This window comes from Natator depressus, chromosome 17 (genome assembly GCF_965152275.1).
Source record: "Natator depressus isolate rNatDep1 chromosome 17, rNatDep2.hap1, whole genome shotgun sequence".
Classification (NCBI taxonomy): domain Eukaryota; kingdom Metazoa; phylum Chordata; order Testudines; family Cheloniidae; genus Natator; species Natator depressus.
Window position 1 is genome coordinate 13,792,696 of NC_134250.1, and position 27,747 is coordinate 13,820,442.

The 27,747-nt window shown below is 42.1% G+C and overlaps 1 protein-coding gene across 2 annotated transcripts in view; it reads right to left on the reverse strand.

Annotated features, from left to right (window-relative positions):
• GALNT17 (polypeptide N-acetylgalactosaminyltransferase 17) overlaps positions 1-27,747 on the reverse strand; it is a 276,769-nt gene that overhangs the window by 177,725 nt on the left and 71,297 nt on the right. For both annotated transcript variants that reach the window (XM_074974323.1, XM_074974322.1), the window contains exon 2: positions 26,790-26,973. In XM_074974323.1, the coding sequence (XP_074830424.1) occupies positions 26,790-26,973 (184 nt within the window). The remainder of the gene's footprint in view (positions 1-26,789; positions 26,974-27,747) is intronic.

A 27,747-nucleotide genomic window follows, 5' to 3' on the forward strand; every position in this document is an offset into this window, starting at 1 on the left:
ATACCATGACAAAGGATCTTCTCATGGTAATTCTGAACCTAATCAGAAAGAGGAAATATCATGATAAAACATGTTTTTGCATATTTCCAGGCTAATACTGCAGTCCAGAAATTTGCTTGTTTGTCTCTGTCTGAGGGGTTGGAGCAAATGCGGTCGTATCGTAGAGCTTGGCTGTAGACAATGGATCGTGTGGTATGGTCTGGATGAAAGCTGGAGGCATGTAGGTAAGTATAGTGGTCAGTAGGTTTCCGGTATAGGGTGGTGTTTATGTGACCGTCGCTTATTAGCCAAGCTCTACGATACAACCACATTTGCTCCAACCCCTCAGACAGAGACAAACACCTACAAGATCTCTATCAAGCATTCTTACAACTACAATACCCACCTGCTGAAGTGAAGAAACAGATTGACAGAGCCAGAAGAGTACCCAGAAGTTACCTACTACAGGACAGGCCCAACAAAGAAAATAACAGAACGCCACTAGCCATCATCTTCAGCCCCCAACTAAAACCTCTCCAACGCATCATAAAGGATCTACAACCTACCCTGAAGGATGACTCATCGCTCTCACAGATCTTGGGAGACAGGCCAGTCCTTGCTTACAGACAACTCCCCAACCTGAAGCAAATACTCACCAGCAACCACACACTACACAACGAAAACACTAACCCAGGAACCTATCGTTGCAACAAAACTCGTTGCCAACTGTGTCCACATATCTATTCAGGGGACATTATCATAGGGCCTAATCACATCAGCCACACTATCAGAGGCTCATTCACCTGCGCATCTACCAATGTGATATATGCCATCATGTGCCAGCAACGCCCCTCTGCCATGTACATTGGCTAAACTGGACAGTCTCTACGTAAAAGAATAAATGGACACAAATCAGACGTCAAGAATTATAACATTCAAAAACCAGTCGGAGAACACTTCAATCTCTTTGGTCACTCGCTTACAGACCTAAAAGTGGCAATTCTTAAACAAAAAAACTTCAAAAACAGACTCCAACGAGAGACTGCTAAATTGGAATTAATTTGCAAACTGGGTACAATTAACTTAGGCTTGAATAAAGACTGGGAGTAGATGTGTCATTACACAAAGTAAAACTATTTCCCCTTGTTTATTTCCCCTCCTACTGTTCTTGTAAACTGCTGAAAATGGCCCACCTTGATTATCACTCCAAAAGATCCTACCCACCCCCCACCCCGCTCTCCTGGTGGTAATAGCTCACCTTTCCTGATCACTCTGGTTACAGTCTGTATGGTAACACCCATTGTTTCATGTTCTCTGTGTATATAAAATCTCCCCACTGTATTTTCCACTGAATGCATCCGATGAAGTGAGCTGTAGCTCATGAAAGCTTATGCTCTAATAAATTTGTTAGTCTCTAAGATGCCACAAGTACTCCTCATCTAGTCTAAGCTTCTGCATACCAAAAGCCACACCCAATAATTTCTGCATCAAGCCCATAACTTCTGGCTGAGCTAAAGCACCTCTTCTAGAAAGACATCCAGTCTTGATTTATAGACTTCAAGGGATGAAGAGTCTACCACATTTCTAGGTAAATTGTTCCAACGATTAATTAACCTCACTGTTAAAAATGTGCACCTTGTTTCATCTGAATTGGTCTAGCTTCATCTTACAAACGTTGGATCTTGTTATGCCTTTTTCTTCAAGAAGCTGTCCATACTACCAGAATCTCCTCCCACTTAGGTACTCATGGACCATGATAATCAGAGATGGACCTGAGCCAAAACCAGAAGTCTTTGGAGCTATGCCAGTTTACACCAATCTAGGACCTGGCCAATTAGATCTAAATATCAGACTCTGGAAGAGTTCAGATTCAGATCTAGTTGCTCACACCCTACCTTCAGCACTTAACTAGCACTTTACACCTGCAAAGCACTTACCAAAGTTGGCAAACAGACCACATTAGCTAATTAATACACTTTACACAATGGCATTTTTACTAATAAATCCTGCTGCTTCCCTTCCTCCCCCACAGTCAAATGTGTTATGGCACCTTCTTGTAGGATTTAAATAAAAACACCGAAAATCAATACGGAAAACCAAAATTTATCTGCTGGCATCACTTACACTTTTGCCTCTTACTCAGATGCAACCATTGGTTTGAATGAAAGGCACTTCTATGCCCCATTAAATCATGACTGACAAAGGCTACAACTCTTGGCAAATGCTCCTTGCCCCAGCACACATTTTATTGGGGATCCAGTGAAGAACATATTTAAACTGTGAACTTGTGTTGTCACCTATTCCAAATTTGTGTTACTGTATCTTTGGGTCTGATTCTCTATTACACTAAGGCCCCCATCACACCATTCTGGCAGAAGAAAGGAGCCCTAAAGGGGACAGAAGCATCTACACCAAACCTGTTTTTAGCCCCTGGTATAAGGGTATATTGAGATGGGCTGGGTGAAGGGCATTGGAAGATGAGATCAAGCCAGGAGCATGGGCATGGCCAATGCACACTAGACTATAGCCATTCTCCACTTCACAAGGCCCAAAGGAGGGGTCATGGGAAGCAGACCGTAAGGTAGAGCAGCCATGAGGTTGCTTGAATGTATGCCAGGGGCTGCACCATCCCCAAACAGCCCCACTATACAGCAGGAATACAGTTGCCTAAAGTTCAGCACAGAAATGGAATAACAGAGTTGGGCCTGCTAGGAGCTGGTAAATGTCCCCACAACCCTGCATACACACAGACATAGGCCTACACAATCTGAACAGCTACTACTGCAGTCCTAGAGATGGTATGAAAGATTTTTACATCAAATCCAAACTTGTAACCAGTAGAATACACAAGGAAGCAGCTGGAAAGGAGGGATACAGCTGAATATAGGAAGGGAGATATTTTTAAAAATAGCTCTTTCCACATATTAGACTACTCCTTTATAGAAATAACCATTCAAGTGCAAAATAGAGGAGGAGAGTGAGAGAGAAATATGACTGGTTTTATGCTGAACGGCTTTGGGTATATCAGGCCATATGAAGCACATCAGCAAATGTCAGAATAAAATGAAGGTTTGTTACTATGTATGTTTGTGTCTGCTGGACAAGTCTGCCATGAGATCCTTTGATCGTTCACTTTTATCCTTGCCACATCATTGTAAATATAGTGCAACATGTGAGATCAGAATGTTTACTGACTGTCCCAGTAACAGTAAAAGGGATATCATATAATTTACTGCTTGGTCCGCCAGCTGGGGCGAAAAATATCTCAGTATCACAGAAAATGTTCCTATAGCACAGAGAGACCCGACGCTAGCAAGCAGCCTCCTAAAATTACTCAGGCCTCCTCACTGATTTAACAAGGCCCCATTTGGTACTTCTGAGTTATCTTCAGAGTTCTAGGGTGCAATACCATGCCCGTGTCACAAAATCTACCTCTACCATGAGCCCAAAAAATCATTCCATTCCTGCATTGGTTAGACAATTAGCCATTTGAGGATGAGATTATTTCTTCATACTCCCAATCCACATCCAGTCCATCTGTCCTGCTTCATCCACGTATTGCAACTTGTCTGTTACACACATTGTGAGCAATCTAGGGCATGGGCTGTGTCAGGGTTCCCTCCCCATTCTGAACTCTGGGGTACAGATGTGGGGACCCACATGAAAGACCCCCCAAGCTTATTTCTACCAGTTTAGGTTAAAAACTTCCCCAAGGCACAAATCCTTCCTTGTCCTTGGATGGTACTGCTACCACCACCAAGTGAGTTAGACAAAGATTCAGGAAAAGGACTACTTGGAGTTCCTGTTTCCCCAAAAATCCCCCCAAGCCCCTTTACCTCCTTTCCTGGGGAGGCTTGAAAATAATATACCAACGAAATAGGTAAACAAGGTGAGCACAGACCAGACCCTTGGGTTTTTAGGACACTGAAAACCCATCAGGTTCTTAAAAGCAGAATTTTATTATAAAGAAAAAAGTAAAAGAAGCACCTCTGTAAAATCAGGATGGAAGGTAATTTTACAGGGTAATAAGATTTAAAACACAGAGGATTTCCCTCTAGGCAAAACTTCAAAATAAAAAAAAACGGAATAAACCTCCCTCTTAGCATAGGGAAAATTCACAAGCTAAAACAAAAGATAATCTAATGCATTTCCTTGCTATTACTTACAATTTCTGTAATTTTATACGTGTCATTTCAGTAGAAACTGGATTACTTGCTTGTTCTCTCTCTTTGTCTTGAGAGGGAACACACAGAGAACACAAACACACACACCCCCCGCCCCAGATTTCGAATTATCTTCTTTCCCCATTGGTCCTTCTGGTCAGGTGCCAACTAGATTAATGGAACTGATTAACCCCTTACAGGCAAGTGATTCTGTACCTCTGGCCAGGAGGGATTTGATGTTACTGCATACATAAAGGTTGTTACCCTTCCCTTTATATTTGTGACAGGTTGCCTTCCTTGCTATTTGTCTGTATAGCTCCAAGCACAATGGGGCCCTGATCCTTAAATGGGCTTTTCAGGTGCTACCATACTATTTAAATAAATAACAAGTGATGAGACAGAGAGGCCTCCAAACCAGCAGAGAAAGGATTAACGAGATCCTATGATCCTAATTAGCCCCATCCTGCTATACCTGTAACCAATGCCAACCCTGGAGGGGGGATAGAAGGAGAGAGAGTCTTCGCTTGCAGAGTTGTGGAGAGATAAGTCTGCTAGCTGGAGCAGCCACTGGGGAGGAACAATTAGATTTCAAGCAGCGAGCAACGCATGAATCAGAAACTGCTTGGGAAGCAAGCCTGAAGGGCAGGAACGCCCCCCTGGAAGACTTGGGGATGGTCCAGTATTAAGCTAGGTTTAGTTCTTCTTGCTCCTCAACCCCACCCAGAAGGGGATAAAACTGGAGGGACAATTAGGCAGACGGCTGGAGCCCAGCTCAGTGGGCAGCAGAGATAGAGATTCTCCCCACCCCTGGGAAAAACACTCTAACGCTATTTTTTGTATTTAAAAAATCACATTCTTGTATGTAAAGTGGGGTCAAGACTGGGGTGTAGTGTTCTTGGTATACGCTGTGAGGTCCTTGCTTGTGTTATTACACCCTTGTAGAGGAACAGAATAAAAATGCTAACTGAACATAAAATTAGACTCTGATGAACATCAGAGTATTTATACATCGACAAGTTCTGCTAAGTGTCAAGGAGTTTGGATTCTTTTCTGTACCTTTTTGCTATGGAATTTGGGCTGGGAATTTTATGAGAACGGGATCTGTCAACATTACTAGTACTAGCGAGGTGTGGATCGAGTCTGCTGCCTGTGGCTGCTGTAAAGAGGAAGCACAGAGATGCTTTTAAGTACAAAATAAGCTTTTGGAATCTCTGGAACCACCTACATGAGCGTGTGCAAAACCACAATGTTTCTGACTTGGGTTGGTTGAAGATTTTGCGTGAGTTCTTATTCTCTCTGGACCAGTTTGCTCATCTGTACCCAAAACTGTAGAAATTTGAGGTGTAACACGAGTGAAGCTATCAAAAGTTTTCACCATCTTTACTCTGAGCTCTCAAAGGCCTAAAGCACTTGCGCCTGACCCCTTCTGCAAAGCTCCTCTCCAACTCTGCATCCATATCTCATCTTCTTGACATCCCAGACGCTGACTGATCAGCATTAGTGAGTTCTGAAACAAAGGGCAAGTCTAAGAAATGCCAGTGCAAACGTGGAATGTTGTTGTCAATGCACTACATATAAATCCAAAACCCCCCTCCTGCTTATGTTGGTGTGGTTATAACTGTAAGACTCTGGTCCCAACTCTACTACATTTTTGCTATGTTATGAAACCATTTTTAAACATTGGGTTTAAGAAAAAAATCTTTCCGTCATTATGGAGGCAAGTTTGATAGGGGCCAAAGTTTGGTTGAACAGCTTCTCCAACCCCTTTTTAGGACCTAATCTTGATTGTAAGGGTTAGTAGGATGTGTAATTCAGATCACCCAATATGAGAACAAAAGGGCAAGCAATGAAACCGAAAGACGGTAAAATTTAAAACTGGTGAAAGGAAATACTTTTTAAAACAATGCTTCATTAACATGTGGAACTCCTTGCCACTAGATACCAGTGAGGTCAAGAGCTGGGAAGGATTCAGAAAAAGATTAGACATTTATATGATTAATGAGACCATCCAGAGTTACATTTAATTATAAGTGATATAAACCCTCATGCTGCAGGGCATAAGCCAATTTTAAACTGGTGGAAGTTAATGAGATACTTCTACAATTATTCCCAACTTAGGCACTATGTTTTGTTTGCACCTTTTTCTGAAGAATCTGGTACCGGGATCCATTACAGACAGGATACTGGCCTGAACTAATGTCACAATTCCCAAGCAGGCCAACTACTTGGGGGCCTGCAATTTCTGCACCCTATGGCCCCATATTGATCCAGTAACTCACAAGCCAGCCAATCTTCCACCACAGAGGCAAGGTAGAGATTGTTCATCTTAAATAGGGCTAGCTGGCATGCATGGGAGAAATGGGAAGAGTTAGAAAATTCATGGTGCAATTTTCCCACCCCATAAAGCAGCACAGGGCACCAGAGATGCATAATCCCTGCACACTCCCATACAAGCCATGACATGTTTAATACCTTTGTAAATACATACAAACTTTTTTATTATAAAACACATCCCTGCCTCATCTCTCCACCTACCCAGCAGGCTGCCAGCGTCCCTGACTCCAGAAAACAGAACTGGGAATGTTTACAACAGTCCAGATATTCTGGGGCTATTGGCAAATTTAACAAACATTCCAATGGATGAGAACTGGACACAGCCCTGCCCATGAGGAGAAATCATCTGCAGAGCGTTCTCTGTTGAAGCACTTGGAGCACTGCACAAACCATTTACACTCAGCGAGAAACGGCAGCATTCAACCATTATAGAGTCAGTGCCCAACAGAAAAACCAGGTAGGATGCCAAAACTCCAAAACACAGTGGAAACATTAAATAAAAAGGGGAGAGGATCCCCCACATCAGCTGGTAAAGGTCCATCATACAATAGCTCACCAGATGTGCATATGCATTCACGACAGTGACTTAGAAGAATTGCTACCTAATACTAATTACTGAGAGTACTTTGGGCAAATTAGAATATTCAGTCTGAGGATCAACCAAGATTGTGCAAACGTTAAGCCTCAATGAAGCATGAATTATTACCTCCATTTTACAGAGAAGGAAATTGAGACACAGGAAGGCTAAGTGACTTGCCCAAGAGATAGCAAGTCATTCTCAGAGCAGGAAATAGAAAAGCATGTAGATCTCCTTAAAGGAGAAAGGCTATTTACAAAAATGGATCCCTCTTTGGTAAAGTTTGTCCCTTGTTGTCCTCCTTTTCCTTGTACTGCTTCATCAGCACGAAGCAGATGGAAAGATTTCCCCCAGACACAGTGCAATCCTTGGGAGGCTCAAAGCCTTCCTTGCCAGTTGTACACCACTCGTCCCCCATCGAACTGTCTTCAATTTCTCTTAGTGGAATATGTCCCTTGGGTCCAGATTTTCAAAGCACTCCTCGTCCATTTCAGCATCTAAACCAAGAGGCCAGATTTTCTAAAATGCTTAGCACCCAGATGGCCATCGAAATCTAGTTATTAATCATTTCTTTGCTGGTCACTATACAAAATAAATCAACCTAACATGCTTATCCAGGGCATATCCTTGGACATTCCCTTCTTGCATGCAGTTTTGTTGTAGCCATGTTGGTCCCAGGATTTAGAGGGACAAGGAGGGTGAGGTAATATCTTTTATTGGACCAACTTCTTTCGGTGAGAGAGACAAGCTTTCGAGCCAACACAGAGGCCTTCTTCAGCTCTCTGTAAGCTTGAAAGCTTGTCTCTCTCACCAGCAGAAGATGGTCCAATAAAAGATAATATCTCACATTCCTTTCTTGTGGGAGGCTTGAAGGTTTGAATATTTAAGTGGGCAAATGTTCTTTTGATTATTGGAATAAATGATTTGTTACTTATTGTGTTTGAGAACATCCATAAAGTGGGGTAAGTGCTGAACTATTTGGCTAAAACTTTTGTAGTTTTTCTATAAAACTTGGTCCAATGGCATAAAGAGAGTTCAGGTTCATAAGTTCATAATATTTTTATGCCTCTCCTTGTGTCTCTCAATGACATCTGGTGTTAAAATGCAAGAGTAAAGTAAAGTGCAATAAAGAACTCCTCAAAGAACTTTTGTAGATTTGACAGTGGAATTCTCTCAGAAATTATCATAATTTAATATAGATTCATACTTAACCATGAACAAATGCATGAAGGAAGAGAATATTCTATACATAAAAAGATGTATTATTAATTATATCTTGCGCTTTTGCCAAAGTCTTTTTCACTATCTAGTAATCTCTGTCCTTAGGTGGCCCCCATCAGCATATCAGAGCACCTCATAGGCATTCAGGAATTTATCCTCCCAACGTCCCTATGAAATAGGGAAGATTTATTTTCCCTGTTTTTCAGATGGGAAACTGAGGCACACAGACAAAATGTCTTATCCATGGTCACACAGGGAGTCTGTGGCAGAGCTGGGAATTGAACTTACATCTTCTGAGGACAGGTCTACATTTAAAGTTTAGATCAGGGGTGGGCAAACTTTTGGGGTGCGAAATTGTATGGAGGGCCCGGTAGGGAAGGCTGTGCCTCCCCAAACAGCCTGGCCCCCGCCCCAGCCCCCTATTCGCCCCCTCCCACTTCCCGCCCCCTGACTGTCCCCCTCAGAACCTCCGACCCATCTAACCCCCCCCACTCCTTGTCCCCTGACTGCCCCCTCCTGGGACCGCCCCTGCCCCAAACCGCCCCCCCTGGATCCCATGCCCTATCCAATCCCCCCATTCCCCGACCCCTGACCACCCCAGAACCTCCGCCCCATCCAACCGCCCCCTGCTCCCTGTCCCCTGACTGCCCCCAACATCCCCCGCCCCTAACCGCCCCCTGCTCCCTGTCCCCCCTACCCAACCCTCCCACCACCGCGCACACTGCCACCACCACCCCCTTACCATGCCACTCAGAGCGGCAGGAGCTTGCGGCCCCGCTGCCCTCGCAGCAGCAAAGCACAGGGAACAGCAGGGGAGGGGCCGGGGGCAAGCCTCCCGGGCCAGGAGCTCAGGAGCCGCGTAGGACAGTCCCGTGGTCCGCGGGCCGTAGTTTGCCCACCTCTGGTTTAGATGGAGGTAGCTATGTTGCTCAAGGATGTTAAAAAAAAAAATCACACCCCGAGCACCAAAGCTATGCCAACCTAACCCTGCAGTGCAGAAAGAGCAAGGCTGGTGGAACAATGCTTCCGTCACCCTATCTACCGCCACTCAGGGAGGTGGATTACCTGCAACGATGGACCTAAACCTTCCGCCGTTGCTGTAGGAAGCATCTACACTCTGGCACCACGGTAGCACAGCGACAGCTCTTTAGCTGAGCCGCTGTAGCTCCTGGAGCACCGACAAGGCCAGAGTCTCACTCAAGAGTTTAACCACAGCCTTCGTCCCCTTTAACGAAGACATTACTTATTTAAGCTCCACAAGTCCCCATCTGAGGTTAGCATATCAGCCCTTTAAACTGTGGCGCACAAAAATTAAGTGGTTAACCCCAAGGTCACTGGTGCGGAGGAATAGAAGCCAGGAGTCCAGACTACCTGCTATAATCACTAGAGAACTTTTAATTCTCAGACTGGGGTTACAGATGAGAAATTTTTTTTAAAGTATGAAAAATGCTCTATCAGAAAATAGCTGAACACAGACCTGCTATTTTGAAAATAAGCACTTAATATAGCCGGTGGTCTTGATGAAGGTCTGCGTGCAGTACTTTACAAAAACATGGCTTGATGCTCTAGAGAGCGAAGCACCCTCAGCTCCCATTTGATTTAATTGGGAGATGAGAGCACTCAGCACCTTGAAGGACTGGGCTGCAACACTGAAATCTTGGAGCCAGTACTTCCAAATTCTGTTCCTGGCTTTGCTACTGAACTGCTGAACACGCTCCCTGGCTCAGTTTATTGGAGGACTTGCATCCCGTCAGTGTACTCAGTATTAAGGTGGGAAAAATATTGACTGTACCACAGAGGGGTTTTCTGAGACTTACATTAAAGTGCTTTGAGATCTATGGAAGTGTAAATTGAACAAATCTAAGCTTTGACATTCTCTGCTGGGCACATCAAATGTTCATCATGTAATTTAAACGTAATATGGTGCCTGAGAAACCCAGTTCATTTACTCTAGGTTAGCAGTGATATTGGTGGGAGTTTAGTGAAAAGCAGCTCATTGCCTCTTTGCTGTGCAGATCAATATACAACTACTGGAATATTTGCCTGCCAAATTTAAAGTGCAATTATTTGTATATACCATTATATAAGAACTTCTTATCCTAGTGGGCATGTAATTTTGGAACATATCCCATATGCGGTAAGGACAAATGTATAAAGTAGGAGACTATAAAGTTTGCATAGACTGGAATAGTGTGAGGAATGATGCCATTGCTGTAATAAGTATTGATGATAAATTTAAAAGAAATAACTGAGTTCATAGAAAATTATTTTCTCTAATAATGGATCCACATTACTGAGTGCCTAGAGGATGGTTTAAGGACTGGCAGGATTAATTTTTGCCTTCTACTGGTGTCTGTAAAAGTTTTCATATAAATTCACTTAAGCCTGATCATCGAACTGGTAAGTCTGTACCACTGTGGTGTTGCTGAGCGATACTTGGCAAGCTTTCAATTTGCCCCCTGGTGGAATCTGAAATCGAAAAGGTCTTTAAAAAACAGAGTCAACCAACGGAAGTCAGTCTTGACATGATCCACACAAATATTTCCATTTCTCACAACCTCACCTCATACATCACTATCAGCTCATCATAACTAATTGCCATATTGCACCACAAAAGCACATAGTTTAATGAGACGCTACCTGCGTAAGCTTGCTTTGGGATGAAAGCTGGCAAATAGAAATGCTGTGGTTGGTGATAATAATACTTGGTCTTCAACAGACCTTCCAAGGATCTCCAAACATTAGTTAAGGTAAATTATTAGTTAACTAATCAATTGACTAGTAAAAGGTATTCCCTCGCCCCCTTTTACATTTGGGGAAAATGAGGCATGGAGCAGTCAAGTGACTTCCCTAAGATCATACCATTAATTAACGGCAGAGTCAGAACAAGATCTCAAGAGTTCTGACTCCTGATCCCCTTGCTGTAAATTCTCAGACAACATGCTTCCTCTGATGTTCCTGTTCTAAAAATAACAGGCAAAATCAACCCTGCAAAAACTCCACTGGGACAGAGTCTGCTTTCAGTGACACAGGTTTAAATCCAGAATATCTTCCCTACCCTAATGAAGTTACTCAGGGGTTGAATTTGGCTGGTTATTTTTCCCCCACCAGGAAAAAGGTATGTTTTTTTTACGTTCTCTAATCCAGTTCCCACTCCCCCATCCTTGTAATACATTGTTGCACATGTATGAACTAGGGCATCTTTATTGTGTGCTGTCTTCAAATCTCAGCAGAAAAGCAAAATCCTTACAATTCTCCCTAAACTATAGGTACACATGTAATTCCATAAATTAAACCTATTGATCTGAAGAATATTCAATTCACTTGCTCCACACAAATATCAAGTTTACTCAGGATATTAATTGATCCTCATTTTCATCTGCAAAGATTATGAACAGGCGTAAAAGAAAGAAAACCTTCAGACTGCTATTCATGATGTACTTGCCTAATCATGCTGCATTCTCTGATGTGGAGGCTTATTTTAGTTTGTATTTCGCTGATTCAGTTGCACATGTCTTCTTGTAAAAGGAGTTATCAATAGAAAATCAATGACATAATTTATGAAGTAGAGGGAAAAGTAGAACCTCTTTCTCCACACAAACATACTCTTAAATGGCTTAATAGGATGGTATACTGATAGCTTAATGCTTAAAGAATTCAGAACATATGTATTCCGGCAAATATTGTATCTCTGATCTTTAGCAAATGTTATAAGGAAAATTTTTAAAAATTAGGTAAATAGATTAGAAATTTAAGCAAGATATGTTTGAAAGATTTCCCCATGAAATTTGCATTTTAATGGACCTATTTTATTTCCAGCACACAGTAATATTTTTTAAGTTATGTGACAAATTATAAAATAAGGAAGTACTGAAATATGCATTATAATTTAACTATACAAGTATATAGGGACATTTTAAAATGTACATTTACTAAATAGGAGCAGTTATGTTCCATTGAGAAATGGTATCCTGAGCAATATGTAAAAACATACAAAATAAGATAATGACGGAAACATTTCACAGAAACAAAGTTGCTACAAAGCAAGTAGAAAACCGTAATGAAGGCACCACAGTCGTTATGGAGTTACCAACAACAATTACGTCTCCCACCCGCCCCACTCCCCCCCCCCCCACACTTTGCTAAAATGTATTAAGGACTGGAAAAAATAGAGAGTCACTGAATTTTATCAATTGAAAGTAAATGAACAAGCAAAATTTTAAGAAAATCAAAAGTAAATATCACAACGTATGTGTTGTTCATTTATTTTCACAATTATAGTTTCATTGTAATTATTTATGATAATATAGTAACTTCCATTCATGGCCCTGATTCAGCAAAACATATCAACATGTGATTAACTTCAAGCACATGACTAATCCTGTCCCTATTCAGCACTGCACTCAAGCACTTAATTTAACTGAATCAGGCCCTCTGCTAGCAAATGTCCTATAGTATGTTTTGTAAAAATAACATTTGTTTTGGTAATATGAGACTTCATGGCACCATTCTGCTATGAAATGTTTAAGAAGTAGGAAACATTGGTTGTTGTTGTCAATAAGTAGTATTGATCAGAAAATTGACCATTAGTGATATCTATTATTGTGCATAAGATATCTGTATAGCTGTGTGTATATATATATATTTATTTTAAGTAAATGAAAATTCATGTCTTCCCAAAACTTCAAAAGTTATTACTCATGCTGCACATCATGACCACAGATAATTTCATCACAGCCACGTAAATAGAACCCAGAGATTCTTATTCCAAAAGCAGTCTTCTACCAACTAAGCTAAAGGAGACCCTCCAGCACTTGTTAGCAGTGGAGGGCTTAGGACCCATAGTTAAAGCAATTCTGATTCCATCCTGTAGCTGGCAGCAATGCACATACATATTTGCCAAATACAATATCTTTGGACACACGTATATAAACTTCTGGTTGAAAAATGATGGTGAAAGCCAGACAATAAACTCCCAACTTCAAATAAAAAGGCTCATTTTATGTTTACCTGTTCTCTATCCATTGCTATATTCAGATTTTAAAACTAAGGATTTGTTTTTATCTACAGGTGTTATAAAGCACAAAATAAAAACCTCTAGTTATGTGATGATCTTTAAATTTTATTCATTTTAAATGGGGTTATGTACAAGTTCAAGTAATCAAGTCTCAGAACTCTGTGCTAGTATAGACCATGTAGCTAACTCTGAACATTAATGGATATAGCCCAAAGTTACAAATGAAAAACAGATGGTACCAACACCAATTACAAGTGTCAAATTCTTTAAAAGTTTGTGTGCACATATTGTTCAAACAGGGGAATTATTGAAAATCTAATAACTTTCTCCACATGCACACAAATTCGGATACATTTAAGAACAAAGATAAAATATTGCTTCTTATTTAATATAAAGATTTTATTAGTATCAGAGCTGCAGAGCCAACATGGTAACCTATGAGAAAGCTGCAGTCTTCTGTGCCCTATGCATAATCAACAAAAGAAGCTGCTAAATTTTTATTTAAGAGGCAGATAGAGCACATTCTGATGTTCAGATTTCAGATTGCATTTGCATGTGAAAATGAGGGCATAATTTGCTGGTGAGGATGCATGACAAGGAAAGAACCCATACTGGTTTTCAGATCTCAAGTTGCGTTTGTGAGGCTAGCATTTGATAAGGAGCAAATCTGCTCTGGCAATCACAGAGAAGGGATAAATATGGAAAACCTTCAATGTTCAAGTCAGCATTCAGAGTCTAAGTAAGGGCCACACCTCAACTGGTGTAAATAGCCATATGGCACCATTGAAATCAATAGACCCACCCCGATTTACACCAGCAAAGGATTTGGACCAAAGTCTGTAATGTGTGGCCTTCCTTGTACGCATCACCAAAGGTCTAAAAGAATACAATGGGGAGCAGCAAATATCCCTCCACTCACACTACTCTGGTATTTCCAGAAGCAATCTGCATTTGGATAACATTAATGTATAGCTGCTAATGCCCAACCTGCTCCTTTTCTGCCAAACCTTTGTATTTGATTCCCCCGTTTGTCCCCAAGAAATGCCTTGAAAAAGCTGAAACTGTTTGATCTTAGACCTTTAGATCTTAGACCTTAGATCTTAGATCTTAGACCTTAGACCTTTCCAAGGCTCCCTACCTTGTCTATGTTAAATTCATAGCATAGCCACAGGATTGTTACATTAGAACATAAAATACTCTTTCTGGAAGGTTACAACGTGACACTACTTTATTTCTTAGAACCCATAACCCTAACATGCACAAACAAAAACCGAGAGAAAAAACAAGTCTGCTCTGTAAGGAAGTGATGCACAACTCACCACAACTTGCTCTTGGCTGGCTCTTTGCAGACTGGCTGCTGAAAACCCAGATCACACACTTCCCTACAGAACCCCCCTAGCCTGCAATCAGGACCAGAAAAGCCATTACACATAATATAATAGTTTGTAATTTTAACACAGTTTTCAATAAATCACAGGCTACCTGAGTGCTGTCGGAGGGGATGAGGGGAGCTATAAACTTGGTTATTCTATTTACTTTGCTCTGACTGAGTGTATGATGCTTGAAAATGCAGAGGTCCAGTTTTGCACAGCTCCAGATGAAAATTAAATGGGCTTTTACATCCTGTAAATGCTGTGGTGGCTTCTCCCTGATTAGGCTTTCCTGCACTCCTTGCAAAAAAATTTTTTATTGCATTTGACTGCAGGAGAGAAATCACTGTGCCTTGCAATGCTTTCGCTTGCTGCTTTATGCATGTAGAGTAGCACAAAACCTTTATAAGAGTCATCAGAATGCAATGTGAGAACGAGACAGAGATCAGGAGAGTTCTTTCTACTGTTTGCAATGAACAACAAAGATTGTGATGAAACGGCCTTGAAGCTCCATTCCCTGGCAAATGTCATTCTTGCAATTTTGAATGAAGTAAAGGTAAAAAATGTGCTCTTTCCCCTCAGCCTCATCTCATGAATGCTAGCTTTAAACACGAGGAGCTGTGACACATGGGCAGGACTTGATTTACGGTAACCTGCACACCTCCTGGTTATGGTGCTCCATCCCATCTAGTGGTACTGAGACCAATTAATGAGTCTGCTACAGTCTTAGTGAAGGGCCATAGTAGAAGCTCATGCATTTTGCTCCAGAGGTCCCAGGTTCGATCCCGCCTGGGGTCAGTTGGTATTACATACTTGACACAATACCACAAATACAGTAACTCCTCACTTAACGTAGTTTCACAGTTACGTCGCTGCTCAATTAGGGAACATGCTCATTTAAAGTTGTGCAATGCTCCCTTATAATGTCGTTTGGCTGCCTGCTCTGTACACTGCATGTAAGATTTTGTGGAAGAGCAGCGACTTTACAAGGGAGCATTGCACAAGTTCCTCTTTTCTGCCTCCTCCCCGCGCTTCCCCCTTAGAACTTTCTGGGAGGGAGGGGGAGGAGCGGGGAAGCGCTGCATCTCCACTCTTCCCCCTCCCTCCCAGAAAGTCCTAAGTGCGAAGCACTGGGAGGGAGGGGGAGCAGCGGGGAAGCGCCACATCTCCACTCTTCCCCCTCCCTCCCAGAAAGCCCTTAGCACCGCCAAACAGCTGTTTGGCAGCGCTTAGGACTTTCTGGGGGCGGGGAAGGAGAGGGGATGCGGCATGCTCCGGAGAGGAGGTGGAGCGGGGATGGGAAGAAGCAGGCCTGGAGCATCCCCCATCAAAGTCGGCGCCTGTTCTTCTCCGGGTAAGCTGCCACCGCTGCTGCAAAGGTGCTTCCTAGCGTCCTTGCCTGCAGCGGGCTGTGCCTGTTGGGGTAAGCCGGGGCACTTCCCCAACCACAGTACAGTACTGTACAGTATATAATGCCTTTTGTCTGCCCCCCAAAAATTTCCTTGGAACCTAACCCCCCGCATTTACATTAAATCTTATGGGAAAACTGGATTTGTTTAACATCGTTTCACTTAAAGTTGCATTTTTCAGGAACATAACTACAATGTTAAGTGAGGAGTTACTATATGCAAGTGAGGAAGCATTCCATCCATTAAACAAATTAAGGAAATTGCTAAAAGAATAATGCTCCTGCCTGCTACACCAGAACTATATCTACTGCAGGTCTGAAACCAAATTCACCAGAACTAAATTGCCCACAGGAACCTGTGTCCTTGCAGATGTAACAGACAAAAGTACTTTGTCAACAATCTACTGGGGCCTGTATACCTCTTACTTTAAAGAGAAATAAGATACCTGGACACACAAGGATTTTGACAGGGAGAGGGAAAAAAAGGTTATATATAGTAGCCCAATAGGTCAGTCTCAAGTTCCATCTACCAGAGTCAAACATACCTAATTCCCAACACAGTTACTTCCTGGTCTGAGCCAGAAACAGCACCAAAATGCTGGAGGGTGTTCCTGCACTGAAGCACTTACAAATCCTATGGGGGTCTTCAGATTCATTCATTTTAGTCATCAGTACAGAACTGTGTTGGGCTGATGCTCCCACCCCAAGCCAAAACACATCTCAAGGAATATATTCCTCAGGATACTATGACAGGGTCGGGCCAGATGGCTATAGGAGAGTGACAGAAGGCAGATATATTAGCCCCAAGCTAAGTAGGTCCCTCTTCCCTGGGTAAGGTAACAGGGAAGGTTCCAGAACAATCAGGAACTTTCTGGAAACAATTAAAGCAGACAGACTGATTACAACACCTGCAGCCAATCAAGAAGCTGCTAGAATCAATTAAGGCAGGTTAATCAGGGCACCTGGGTTTAAAAAGGAGCTCACTTCAGTTTGTGGTGCGCATGCGAGGAGCTGGGAGCAAGAGGTACAAGAAGCTGAGAGTGAGAAGGCATACTACTGGAAGACTGAGAAGTACAAATATTATTAGACATCAGGAGGAAGGTCCTGTGGTGAGAATAAAGTATTGGGAGGGGGCCAAGGGGAAGTAGCCCAGGGAGTTGTAGCTGTCACACAGCTGTTACAGGAGCCACTGTAGACAGCTGCAATCCACAGGGCCCTCCATCCCCCCAACTCCCTGCTTGATACCGGAGGAGTTGACCTGGACTGTGGATTCCACCAGAGGGGAAGGTCTCTGGCCTGTTCCCCGATCCACTGGGTGGATCAGCAGACACTGCGGGGATTGTTCTTCTTCCTTTCCCCATGCTGGCCAGTGATGAGGCTAACTGAGTGAATGGCAGATTTGAGCCACGAAAGTGGCCAAACTGAGGGCTGCCATAAGCCTCTGAGGCGAGAAAAACTGCCAATAAGCGCAGGACCCACCAAAGCAGAGGAGGAACTTTGTCACAAAACTCAAAGTGTGTTTTCTTTACTAAGACTCATGCTTATGTCTGCCTAAAACCCCACAGCAAGGAAACAGAAGTGCCTTTCTCTCCTTAACTGAACTTAAACATCTCAACCAGCTCTTAGGAATACTAGCGTTCTATGGTGGGACCGTTTAAGTGCCGTTCCATTGTATGTCTTAGATTCTGTGGAAGCAAGTTCCAGAGATTTAAAAGGCCCTGACTCCAGCACACACGACAGGGGTCACAGGTTCTGGGTTCCTAAGGAGTGCAGATGTCAAGGCACATTGAGGTCCCATAGTTGTGAATGTCAGAGGTATTCGAGAGCCATCCCACTGAGGGCTTGAACCTGTCAAGATATAGCTTACGCTTAGTTAAATTAATGCCTATCAACAGATTGCATTAACAATTGCATGATCATTAAACCGGTTGAAATTTCAGTAGTTTCCTATTTCCTACAATATTTTTCATTGGAGAAAATCCAGAGGAAAGCAATAAAAATGATTAAAGGTCTAGAAAACATGACATATGAGGAAAGATTGAGAAAAAATGGGTTTTTTTAGTCCGGAGAAGAGAATATTGAGGGGGGACATAAGTCTTCAAATATGTAAAAGGCTGTTATAAAGAAGAGGGTGCTATATTGTTCTACTTAACCACTGAGGACAGGACAAGAAGTAATGGGCTTAAATTGCAGCAAAATAGATTTAGGTTAGACACTAAGAAAAACTTCCTAATTGTCAGGGTAGTTGAGCACTGGAACAAATTGCCTTGGGAGGTTGTGGAATCTCCATCACTGGAGGTTTTTAAGAACAGGTTAGACAAACACCTGTCAGGGATGGTCGAGATAATACTTAGTTCTGCCTCAGTGCAGGGAACTGGACTAGATGACCTACTGAGGTCCCTTCCAGTCCTACATTTCTATGATTCTATATTAGAGCACAATTAGCTCATGGGGGAATGCTACTTCAGCACAGATGCTTTTAAATGGAGGCTCCAAATGTCTCTGAATGGCGATGTACTCTTTTTTCCAGATAAATTTTAAGATTATAATGATGAGATATTACATTTACCTGCTAAGCACATAGAGAAGGGTAGACAAATGAAATGCCAAATCATTTTGTTAAGAGTCTGGGAACAGACATTACTGGAGCTTATTTCTATTAAACTTAATTTTAGATACGTCTTACAGAATGGTCTCTGAAATGGGAAAGCATCAGTTTGTCTGTGATGTTAGTGAAGGCTCCGATCAAATGTGTCTAGAAAGATTAAGACACAAAAGATATATATCCACACTCCATGTCATTAGGTTAGTGACAGAGATATTTTTGATTTTTAAGCAAAGCTTTGTTGAAAACATTGCGGGGTTTCAACCAACTACAGAGCCAGTTGAAATTTTTCAACAATCAAAAATTGCTGATGGAATTCTGAAGAAACAAAAACCAAAAGTTAAACATTGTTCTTTAAATGCCCAGGAAAATTTATATTTAATTTTTTTTAAACCAGCTCTTCATAATGTTTTGAAATCAACTGCCAAGGAATCTGGCCTCCAATTCTATCTATCTCTGACAGATCCAACCCTGATTTTATTTTCTGACTCTCAATCAGACAATGAATACCATGTAACAGGGGGGCTTGCCCCTTCAGGAATAGAATCCTCGGTCCAGCAAATCCTTATTACTAACGAGGCACAGCTCAACAGAGATCAGAGGCTGCTTTAGAAGTGAGTAGGTTCCAGCAGCCTGGGAGTTGGGACTGAGACTACAGATGGGAAAGACTTGGGAGGAGCCCTGATCAGAGGGTAAGGACACAGACTTGAGGAGACTTTCTTTTGTAAGAAAAAAAGAGAGCAAAACACCACAGGAATAAGACAAGATTCTAACCGGGTAGAGCTGAGAGCAGCCTGTCAAGGCAGGGAAGAATTTCAGAGAGTACAACTGGGAGAGAAGAGTTTTGTGTCACTAAATTAGACCCTGGGAGAAGGAGCATTATTGGAACAAAACCCTTGTGGTGTTTATTTAAGGAGCCCCTTGAAGGGGAAAATGGAGGCGAGGGGGTGCTTGAGAGCAGCAACGCATTCACCCACTGGTGTATCTATCTTGGGACATCTGCATTCACGTTGCAGCTACAGCAAAAACATCTTCTGCAACATGCTTCACCTTCACCAGGATGCCAGTTTGAAGAAAAAAGCTTCCCTGAACCTCTTAAACTCTCGGTGCTTTCTTCCATCTTCCACTCAGAGAAAATGCCTGGAGCCCAAGAGCTGCAGCAAAGTCCACAGGAATAAAAGCATATGAGGCCAAATGGTGGCAAAGAGCCCATTATTCAGAGACTATCAGTAAAGGCAGCTACAGAAATGAACTGTGTTGGTGACTCAGAATCGGGGGAGAACTGAGGCTAATGGCTGTGACTCAAACCCTGAACCCATTACTTGGAATGATTACAATAATTAGTGCCCCTGATATGTCATTGGATATTTCTTAGAAAATGACTGTGGATGATGATCCACTTCTCCTGCTCATTCCAGTCCCCAAAAGGCATGTGGGCTAGCTAGCAAATACAAGCTCGAACAGCTGCATATTGGAAAAGACACAAGTCTATCTGTGCCATGCCTTACCCATCTCCTGCAAGGATCACATGGCAGCTGGTGAGTGGAGCAGAGTGTTCCATTAAAGAGGAAATACTCAGAATAATTAAAAAACAAGTTATATGCTTTTTTTCTCCTTCCTTACCTTTGGATTTTTTCCCCTCACTTTAACCTATTCTGTTGGCTTTAACAGTGTCGTCATGCTAACAACAGATGTTCGAAGTACAGCAGGAATACTTCACCTTCCCACAACTTGTCACAGTTCTGGGCAGACACAACACTTGTGGGCATTGTTTTTCTTAAATCTAGTCTTCATTCCCATGTCAAAATACCATTGGACCAGAATTTATTAGGATTCAAAAAGGTATTAGACATTTATCTAAATAATGAGAACTCCACATAGTTATATTAGACAGGATAAAAAAAAACAATATAAATTAGGGATATAAACCCATATGGTTAAGGACACTCACTAACAGGGGTGAGAAAGAAATATAACCGAAGGGCAGATGGTTTCATAACTGTCCATTGTATGGTTTCTTGAACCTTTCTCTGAAGCATCTGCTGCTGGCCACTTTCAGAGACAGGATACTGGTCTACATGGTTCACTGGTCTGATCCAGTCTGTCAATTCCTACTTTCCCAGTAAATTTAGGAGGGTGTTATGTTCTATTAAATCAGAGTGTTCATTTATCACAGCATCACTGTATAAAGCAGAGGTGCAAAAATTTGGCACCACAATGCGCTACAGTGGCCATCCACCAGGAGCCCAAGAATTACATCTTATTTGCATTTAAATGTGCCTTACGTTTAATATAAAATAAAACTCTCATCATCCTGTTTTCCTGTACTCTTATCTTCCTTCACAGACGAGTAGATATTGCTGCTTGAGTTCATCAGCAATAAACCCTGCAAACAATCAGCTTTTTCCTTCAGCACCAACTACATGCTAGAACATACAACGAGAGAGTAACACTGGCCTGCATTTTAGGGCATTGTGGGTCACGTAGAGCCTCTGGGTAGCACTTTGAGCACTTCTGGTCTAATGGAAAAGACTCTTTTCCAGGTAGAACATGAGGATAGAAGCCAATCTCATCTTAGGTCAAAGGTGTAAATGAGTTGAATGGCCTTATCCAAGACTCATTTGTGTGCAACGCAAAACCATGCATGCTGTTATTTGATGTACCAATCCACAGCAGCAGCAGACTCTGAACCTCAGACCTTCAGCTCTAAAATACAGACTCTCCGCCACTCAAGCCTAAGGCTCCATTAGCTGACAGAAGTAGTAGGCTCTTATCCTCCATGTAGATGTAATTTAGACTTCATAATAGCATGCTTTACTGACATGACCAGCAGCTTTTGCTCAGTAGGTGACTGGGGTCAGAAGAATCAGTGTCGCAAAAGATCAGGATTGAAGTTTCACAACCAGATCTATCTTGAGGATGTTTGCATGGCATCAAAGCCAGTTTTATACCTGACGTGATCCAATATTATTATCACCCTCCTTTCAGAAAGGGATCCAGACTGAAACCCTGAATCCAAACTCTTAAAACCGAGGCCAGTTCAGCTCTGGAGCTGAGCTACTTTTATTCAGGAGAAAGCCATGCACTCCTTTTTTATCTTTTTCTTAAAATAACAAAAGATAGAACAAGTGCCACTGAGTAGCACAAATTGCTACCTATGAATAGTTTGAGTCTGTGGGCATTATAATTGCCAAGTAGTCTCCAGTAGAGACGAGTATGTTTTTACAGTGATATTTAAAATTAATACATGCTTTATAATGCTTATCAGCCAGGGCTTTTTTAAACAGTTTTCCTTACTAATGTCGCAATTTTAAATCCATTTAGGCTAATTTCCTTCGACTTGAATCTATTTTAATCAGAGACCAGGATACTTGACTGAACTGGTTTTTATAAAACTCTTCATAAAAATCAGCAATAAAAGAGCATTAGGAAAATAGAGAACAAATCTTGGAATAAGATGGGAGGGGGGAAATGAAAATTTCCAAATCCTCTAGCAAAGTCATAACCACTCCCCAGCCAGACAAAACACCCACCTAAAATGCCAGGATACTCAATCCCTGAAGAACCAAGTGCAAAAATATACTATGGAATGCTTCACAGAGACAAACACAAAATTACTGTACCCAAAAATGCCCCATGTCAACCCTCTCCCAAAATATTAGCCAAGTCCCACAATCATTTTTGTAACAAACCCAAAAACTCAATGGGAGGGAAATACAAAATAACACACGCCAGATGTGACTGTTGTTTCTGCAGAAGAATCAACTGGGGTTGTGATAAGCTAAAAATGTTAATGAATTCAACCTCCCCTGCCCAACATCTCAAAGAACATTAATTCCCAAACTCAACTCACAAATTAACTGTGCTAGAGGTAAGAATTCTGGATGGGGAAGTTTGTGTAAGGAGCTCATATTCAGGTGTTAGAGAAGACTCCTCACCAAGGTTTTTCAGTGTAGTAGGATTTGTAAATCAGGTAGCTAGAGGTGCAAACCCTTTGATGTGTATCTGCAGTTCATTTTGCTGATGCACGTGTAAATTGTGCCTGCACAAAGGAGATTTCGGCTTCAATCCCTTTGAAAAAATCACCTAAATATTTCTCTTTTCATTGTTCAGGGGGACTTGGAAACCATTGGTGGCTGCCTGAAACTTATCCAGCATGCATATAAGTAAAGGACTTCAGCTTGTCATGACATTAAGTCCTTAACCCTTTCCCAGCATGCTGTGTGTATTTAACCATATCTCCTTTTCGCATGATTATCAGTGGTCTGCAGATTCCACGTAATATCTCTGTCACTAACCTAATGACATAGAATGTGGATATATACCTTTTGTGTCTTAATCTTTCTAGACACATTTGATCGGAGCCTTCACTAACATCACAGATAAAACTGATGCTTTCCCATTTCAGAGAACATTCTGTAAGATGTATCTAAAATTAAGTTTAATAAAAATAAGCTCCAGTAATGTCTGTTCCCAGACTCTTAACAAAATGATTTGGCATTTCATTTGTCTACCCTTCTCTATGTGCTTAGCAGGTAAATGTAATATCTCATCATTATAATCTTAAAATTTATCTGGAAAAAAGAGTACATTGCCATTCAGAGACATTTGGAGCCTCCATTTAAAAGCATCTGTGCTGAAGTAGCATTCCTCCATGAGCTAATTGTGCTCTAATATAGAATCATAGAAATGTAGGACTGGAAGGGACCTCAATAGGTCATCTAGTCCAGTTCCCTGCACTGAGGCAGAACTAAGTATTATCTCGACCATCCCTGACAGGTGTTTGTCTAACCTGTTCTTAAAAACCTCCAGTGATGGAGATTCCACAACCTCCCAAGGCAATTTGTTCCAGTGCTCAACTACCCTGACAATTAGGAAGTTTTTCTTAGTGTCTAACCTAAATCTATTTTGCTGCAATTTAAGCCCATTACTTCTTGTCCTGTCCTCAGTGGTTAAGTAGAACAATATAGCACCCTCTTCTTTATAACAACCTTTTACATATTTGAAGACTTATGTCCCCCCTCAGTATTCTCTTCTCCAGACTAAACAAACCCATTTTTTTCTCAATCTTTCCTCATATGTCATGTTTTCTAGACCTTTAATCATTTTTATTGCTCTCCTCTGGATTTTCTCCAACTTGTCCACACCTTGCTCAAAGTGTGGTGCCCAGAACTGGACACAGTACTCCAGTTGAGGCCTTATCAGTCCTGAGTAGAGTGGAAGAATTACTTCTCGTGCCTTGCTTACAACACTCCTGCTAATACATCCCATCCTGACTACAGAGCCTAAACCTGAAAAGAAAATAAATAATATTTGGATCAACCTAACCTGCAAAGATCACTCTTTTGACCCATATGTTAGGCATTTCCTCATATCTCCCTTCTGCTACAACTGTATGGTTGAACAACTAGCCTGGAGTTGGTGAGGGAGGCAATTGACAGCTGCGTGAGAATCTGAGATGCCAAGCCAAATGGCAGTATTACAAGTTAAGTGTCTGGTGACCGTCTTAATAGGAACATAAGGACATAGGACTGGAAGGGACCTTCTGGGTCATCAAGTCCAGTCCCCTGCTGTCACAGGCAACCCCACCAGATTATTTATTTGTATTATTGTAGCACCTAGCAAGGAGTCCCTATCATGGACCAGGACACCATTGTGCTAGACTCTGTGCAAATACAGAACAAAGAGACTGTAATCCCATTCATAAACTTAATGTGGGGTACCTTGGGTTCAATTCTTGGGACTAAATTCTCATTCCTTGGGCTAGCATGCTTGGGGAGTGCAGCAAAGGCAGAATACTCATCTATCCATTTGGTGATGGGAGAGAAGGGCCTCTGGGTGGATTAAAGCACAGTGCAGGCTGGCACTGAAGGGATGCCCATCAGACTGACTCAGCTAGAAGACTAGTGAGGCATAGTGCAGGGGGCAAATAGTTTATTCTGGGAACTATAGCAGGACGAAGGAGCTGGCAGGAAAAGAAAGTAGAGGCTCTTTGCCCAATTCTAAAGAGCAACAGACATCTGTGAAAAACTGTGTCTGATACCACAGTGGGCGAGGCTCTGCTGCCTGGAGTGGATCTTGGCCTCTCCTATCATTACCACCCACAATTTTACAAAAGCAACATATTAAGATTTGTCCTGGTAAACTGTCTCTTGGGTTTAATTCCAACCAATTAAATTGTTCACTATTGAACGAGATTGTCTAGTGACTGAGTTAAGTGGGAAGGGAGAAAGCACCAACTGAGATCATGGATCATTCTACAAATACACTAGAAGCAAGAGGAAGACCAAGGACAGGGTAGGCCCATTGCTAAATTGGGGGGAGGGGGGGGAAATAACAACAGAAAAGGTGGAAATGGCAAAGGTGCTTAATGACATCTTTGTTTCGGTTTTCACCAAGAAGGTGATTGGACGTCGAACATAGTGAATGCCAGTGAAAATGAAGTAGGTTCAGAAGAGGCTAAAACACGAAAAGAACAAGTTAAAAATTAGGTGGACAAATGAGATGTCTTCAAGTCACCAGGGCCTGATGAAATACATCCTAGAATACTCAAGGAGCTGACTGAGGAGATATCTGAGCCATTAGCGATTATCTTTGAAAAGTCATGGAAGACCGGAGAGATTCCAGAAGACAGGGAAAAAGCAAATATACTGCTCATCTCTAAAAAGGGAAATAAGGACAACCCAGGGAACTACAGACCAGTCAGCTTAACTTCTGAACCCAGAAAGATAATGGAGCAAATAATTAAGCAATCAATTCGCAAACAGCTAGAAGATAATAAGATGACAAGTAACAGTCAGCATGGATTTGTCAAAAACAGATCATGTCAAACCAACCTGATAGCTTTCTTTGACAGGGTAACAAACCTTGTGGATAGGGGGGAAGTGGTAGACATGGTATATCTTGACTTTAGTAAAGCTTTTCATACTGTCTCGCATGGACTTCTCATAAACAAACTAGGGAATGCAACCTAGATGGAGCTACTATAAGGTGGGTGCAAAACTGGTTGGAAAACCATTCCCAGAGAGTAGTTATCAGTGGCTCACAGTCATGCTGGAAGGGCATAACGAGTGGGGTCCCACAGGGATCAGTTCTGGGTCCGGTTCTGTTCAATATCTTCATCAATGATTTAGATAATGGCATACAGAGTAGACTTATAAAGTGAGTAAGAGGATGCCAAGCTGAGAGGGGTTGCAAGTGCTTTGGAGGACAGGATTAAAATTCAAAATGATCTGGACAAACTGGAGAAATGGTCTAAAGTAAACAGGATGAAATTCAATAAGGACAAATGCAAAGAACTCCATTTAGGAAGGAACAATCTGTTGCACACATACAAAATGGGAAATGACTGTCTAGAAAGGAGTACTGTGAAAAGGGACCTGGGGATCATAGTGGACCACAAGCTAAATATGAGTCAACAGTGTAACACTGTTGCAAAAAAAGCAAAGATCCTTCTGGGATGTATTAGCAGGAGCGTTGTAAGCAAGACACAAGAAGTAATTCTTCCACTCTACACCATGTTGATTAGGCCTCAACTGGAGTATTGTGTCCAGTTCTGTGCTCCACATTTCAGGAAGGATGTGGACAAACTGGAGAAAGTCCAGAGAAGAGCAACAAAAATGATTAAAGGTCTAGAAAGCATGACCTATGAGGGAAGATTGAAAAAATTGGATTTGTTTAGTCTGGAAAAGACAAGACTGAGAGGGAACATGATAAGTTTTCAAGTATGTAAAAGGTTGTTACAAGGAGGAGGGGAAAAAATGTTTTTCTTAACCTCTGAGGATAGGAGAAGAAGCAATGGGCTTAAACTGCAGCAAGGGAGGTCTAGGTTGGACATTAGGAAAAACTTCCTAACTGTCAGGGTGGTTAAGCACTAGAATAAATTGCCTAGGGAGATTGTGGAATCTCTGCCATTGGGGAGTTTTAAGAGCAGGTTAGACAAACACCTGTCAGGGATGGGCTAGATAATACTTAGTCCTGCCACAAGTGCAGGGGACTGGACTAGATGACCTCTCAAGGTCCCTTCCAGTTCTGTGATTCTATGGAGGAAATCAACACTGCGGGCTTATCACTCACACCAATGGTTTTGAGATGTCAATAATAAAGGATACTTACTTGGTTGGACGATAATCCGGTATGGAACGATCCAGTGAAATTTTCTCACTGAGGTAGGAATTATAGCCATATTTCTCATGTGGCCCCTTAGCTTTCTCTTCCTCTGCCGGGGAAAGGGTGGCAGGAAGCCCACCTTTACCACGCCCACCGTAGCCTTCAATGAGACCAAGCGACTTAGACAAACCTTGGGAAAGAAAAGAAAGATAATTGTTGTAGAGTGCTTATATATCAAATCACCACCACCACCCTTCTCTGGGGCGGTAGGTCGATGCTCTTCCTAGTAGCTGCAGCCAAATAGTTACACATTTCTCCCGGCAATAAGTGAACGTCTGTACAGACCAGCAAATCAGATGAAGGTACTTTAATTAAGGACTAAAGTTAGATATTCAGAGTCTGTCATACTCATTTTCACAATCCCATTTGTTTGGAGGGATTGTACGTTTTCACAAAGGATATACTGTTACGTGTCTGTTTGTTCATATATCTACTATTTTAGTCTTCAGAGTAGCAGCCGTGTTAGTCTGTATCCGCAAAAATAACAGGAGTATTTGTGGCACCTTAGAGACTAACAAATTTATTAGAGCATAAGCTTTCGTGGGCTATAGCCCACTTCATCGGACGCATAGAATGGAACATATAGTAAGAAGATATATATAGTGACAAAGTTCCTGCTCTACCTTGGTGGGTCTTGTGCTTATTGGCGGATTTGCTTGCCATGGAGCTTCCTGGCAGCCCTCAGCTTGGCCGTTTTTCTGAACCCACAGTCCAGGTCGACTCCTCCTGTGTCTGACCAGGAGTTGGGAGGTTTGGGGGGAACCCTCTACTCCGGGTTCCAGCAAAGGGCTCTTTGGAATGCAGCTGTCTAGAGTGCCTCCTGGAACAGCTGTGCGACAGCTACAACTCCCTGGGCTACTTCCCCATGGCCTCCTCCCAACACCTTCTTTATCCTCACCATAGG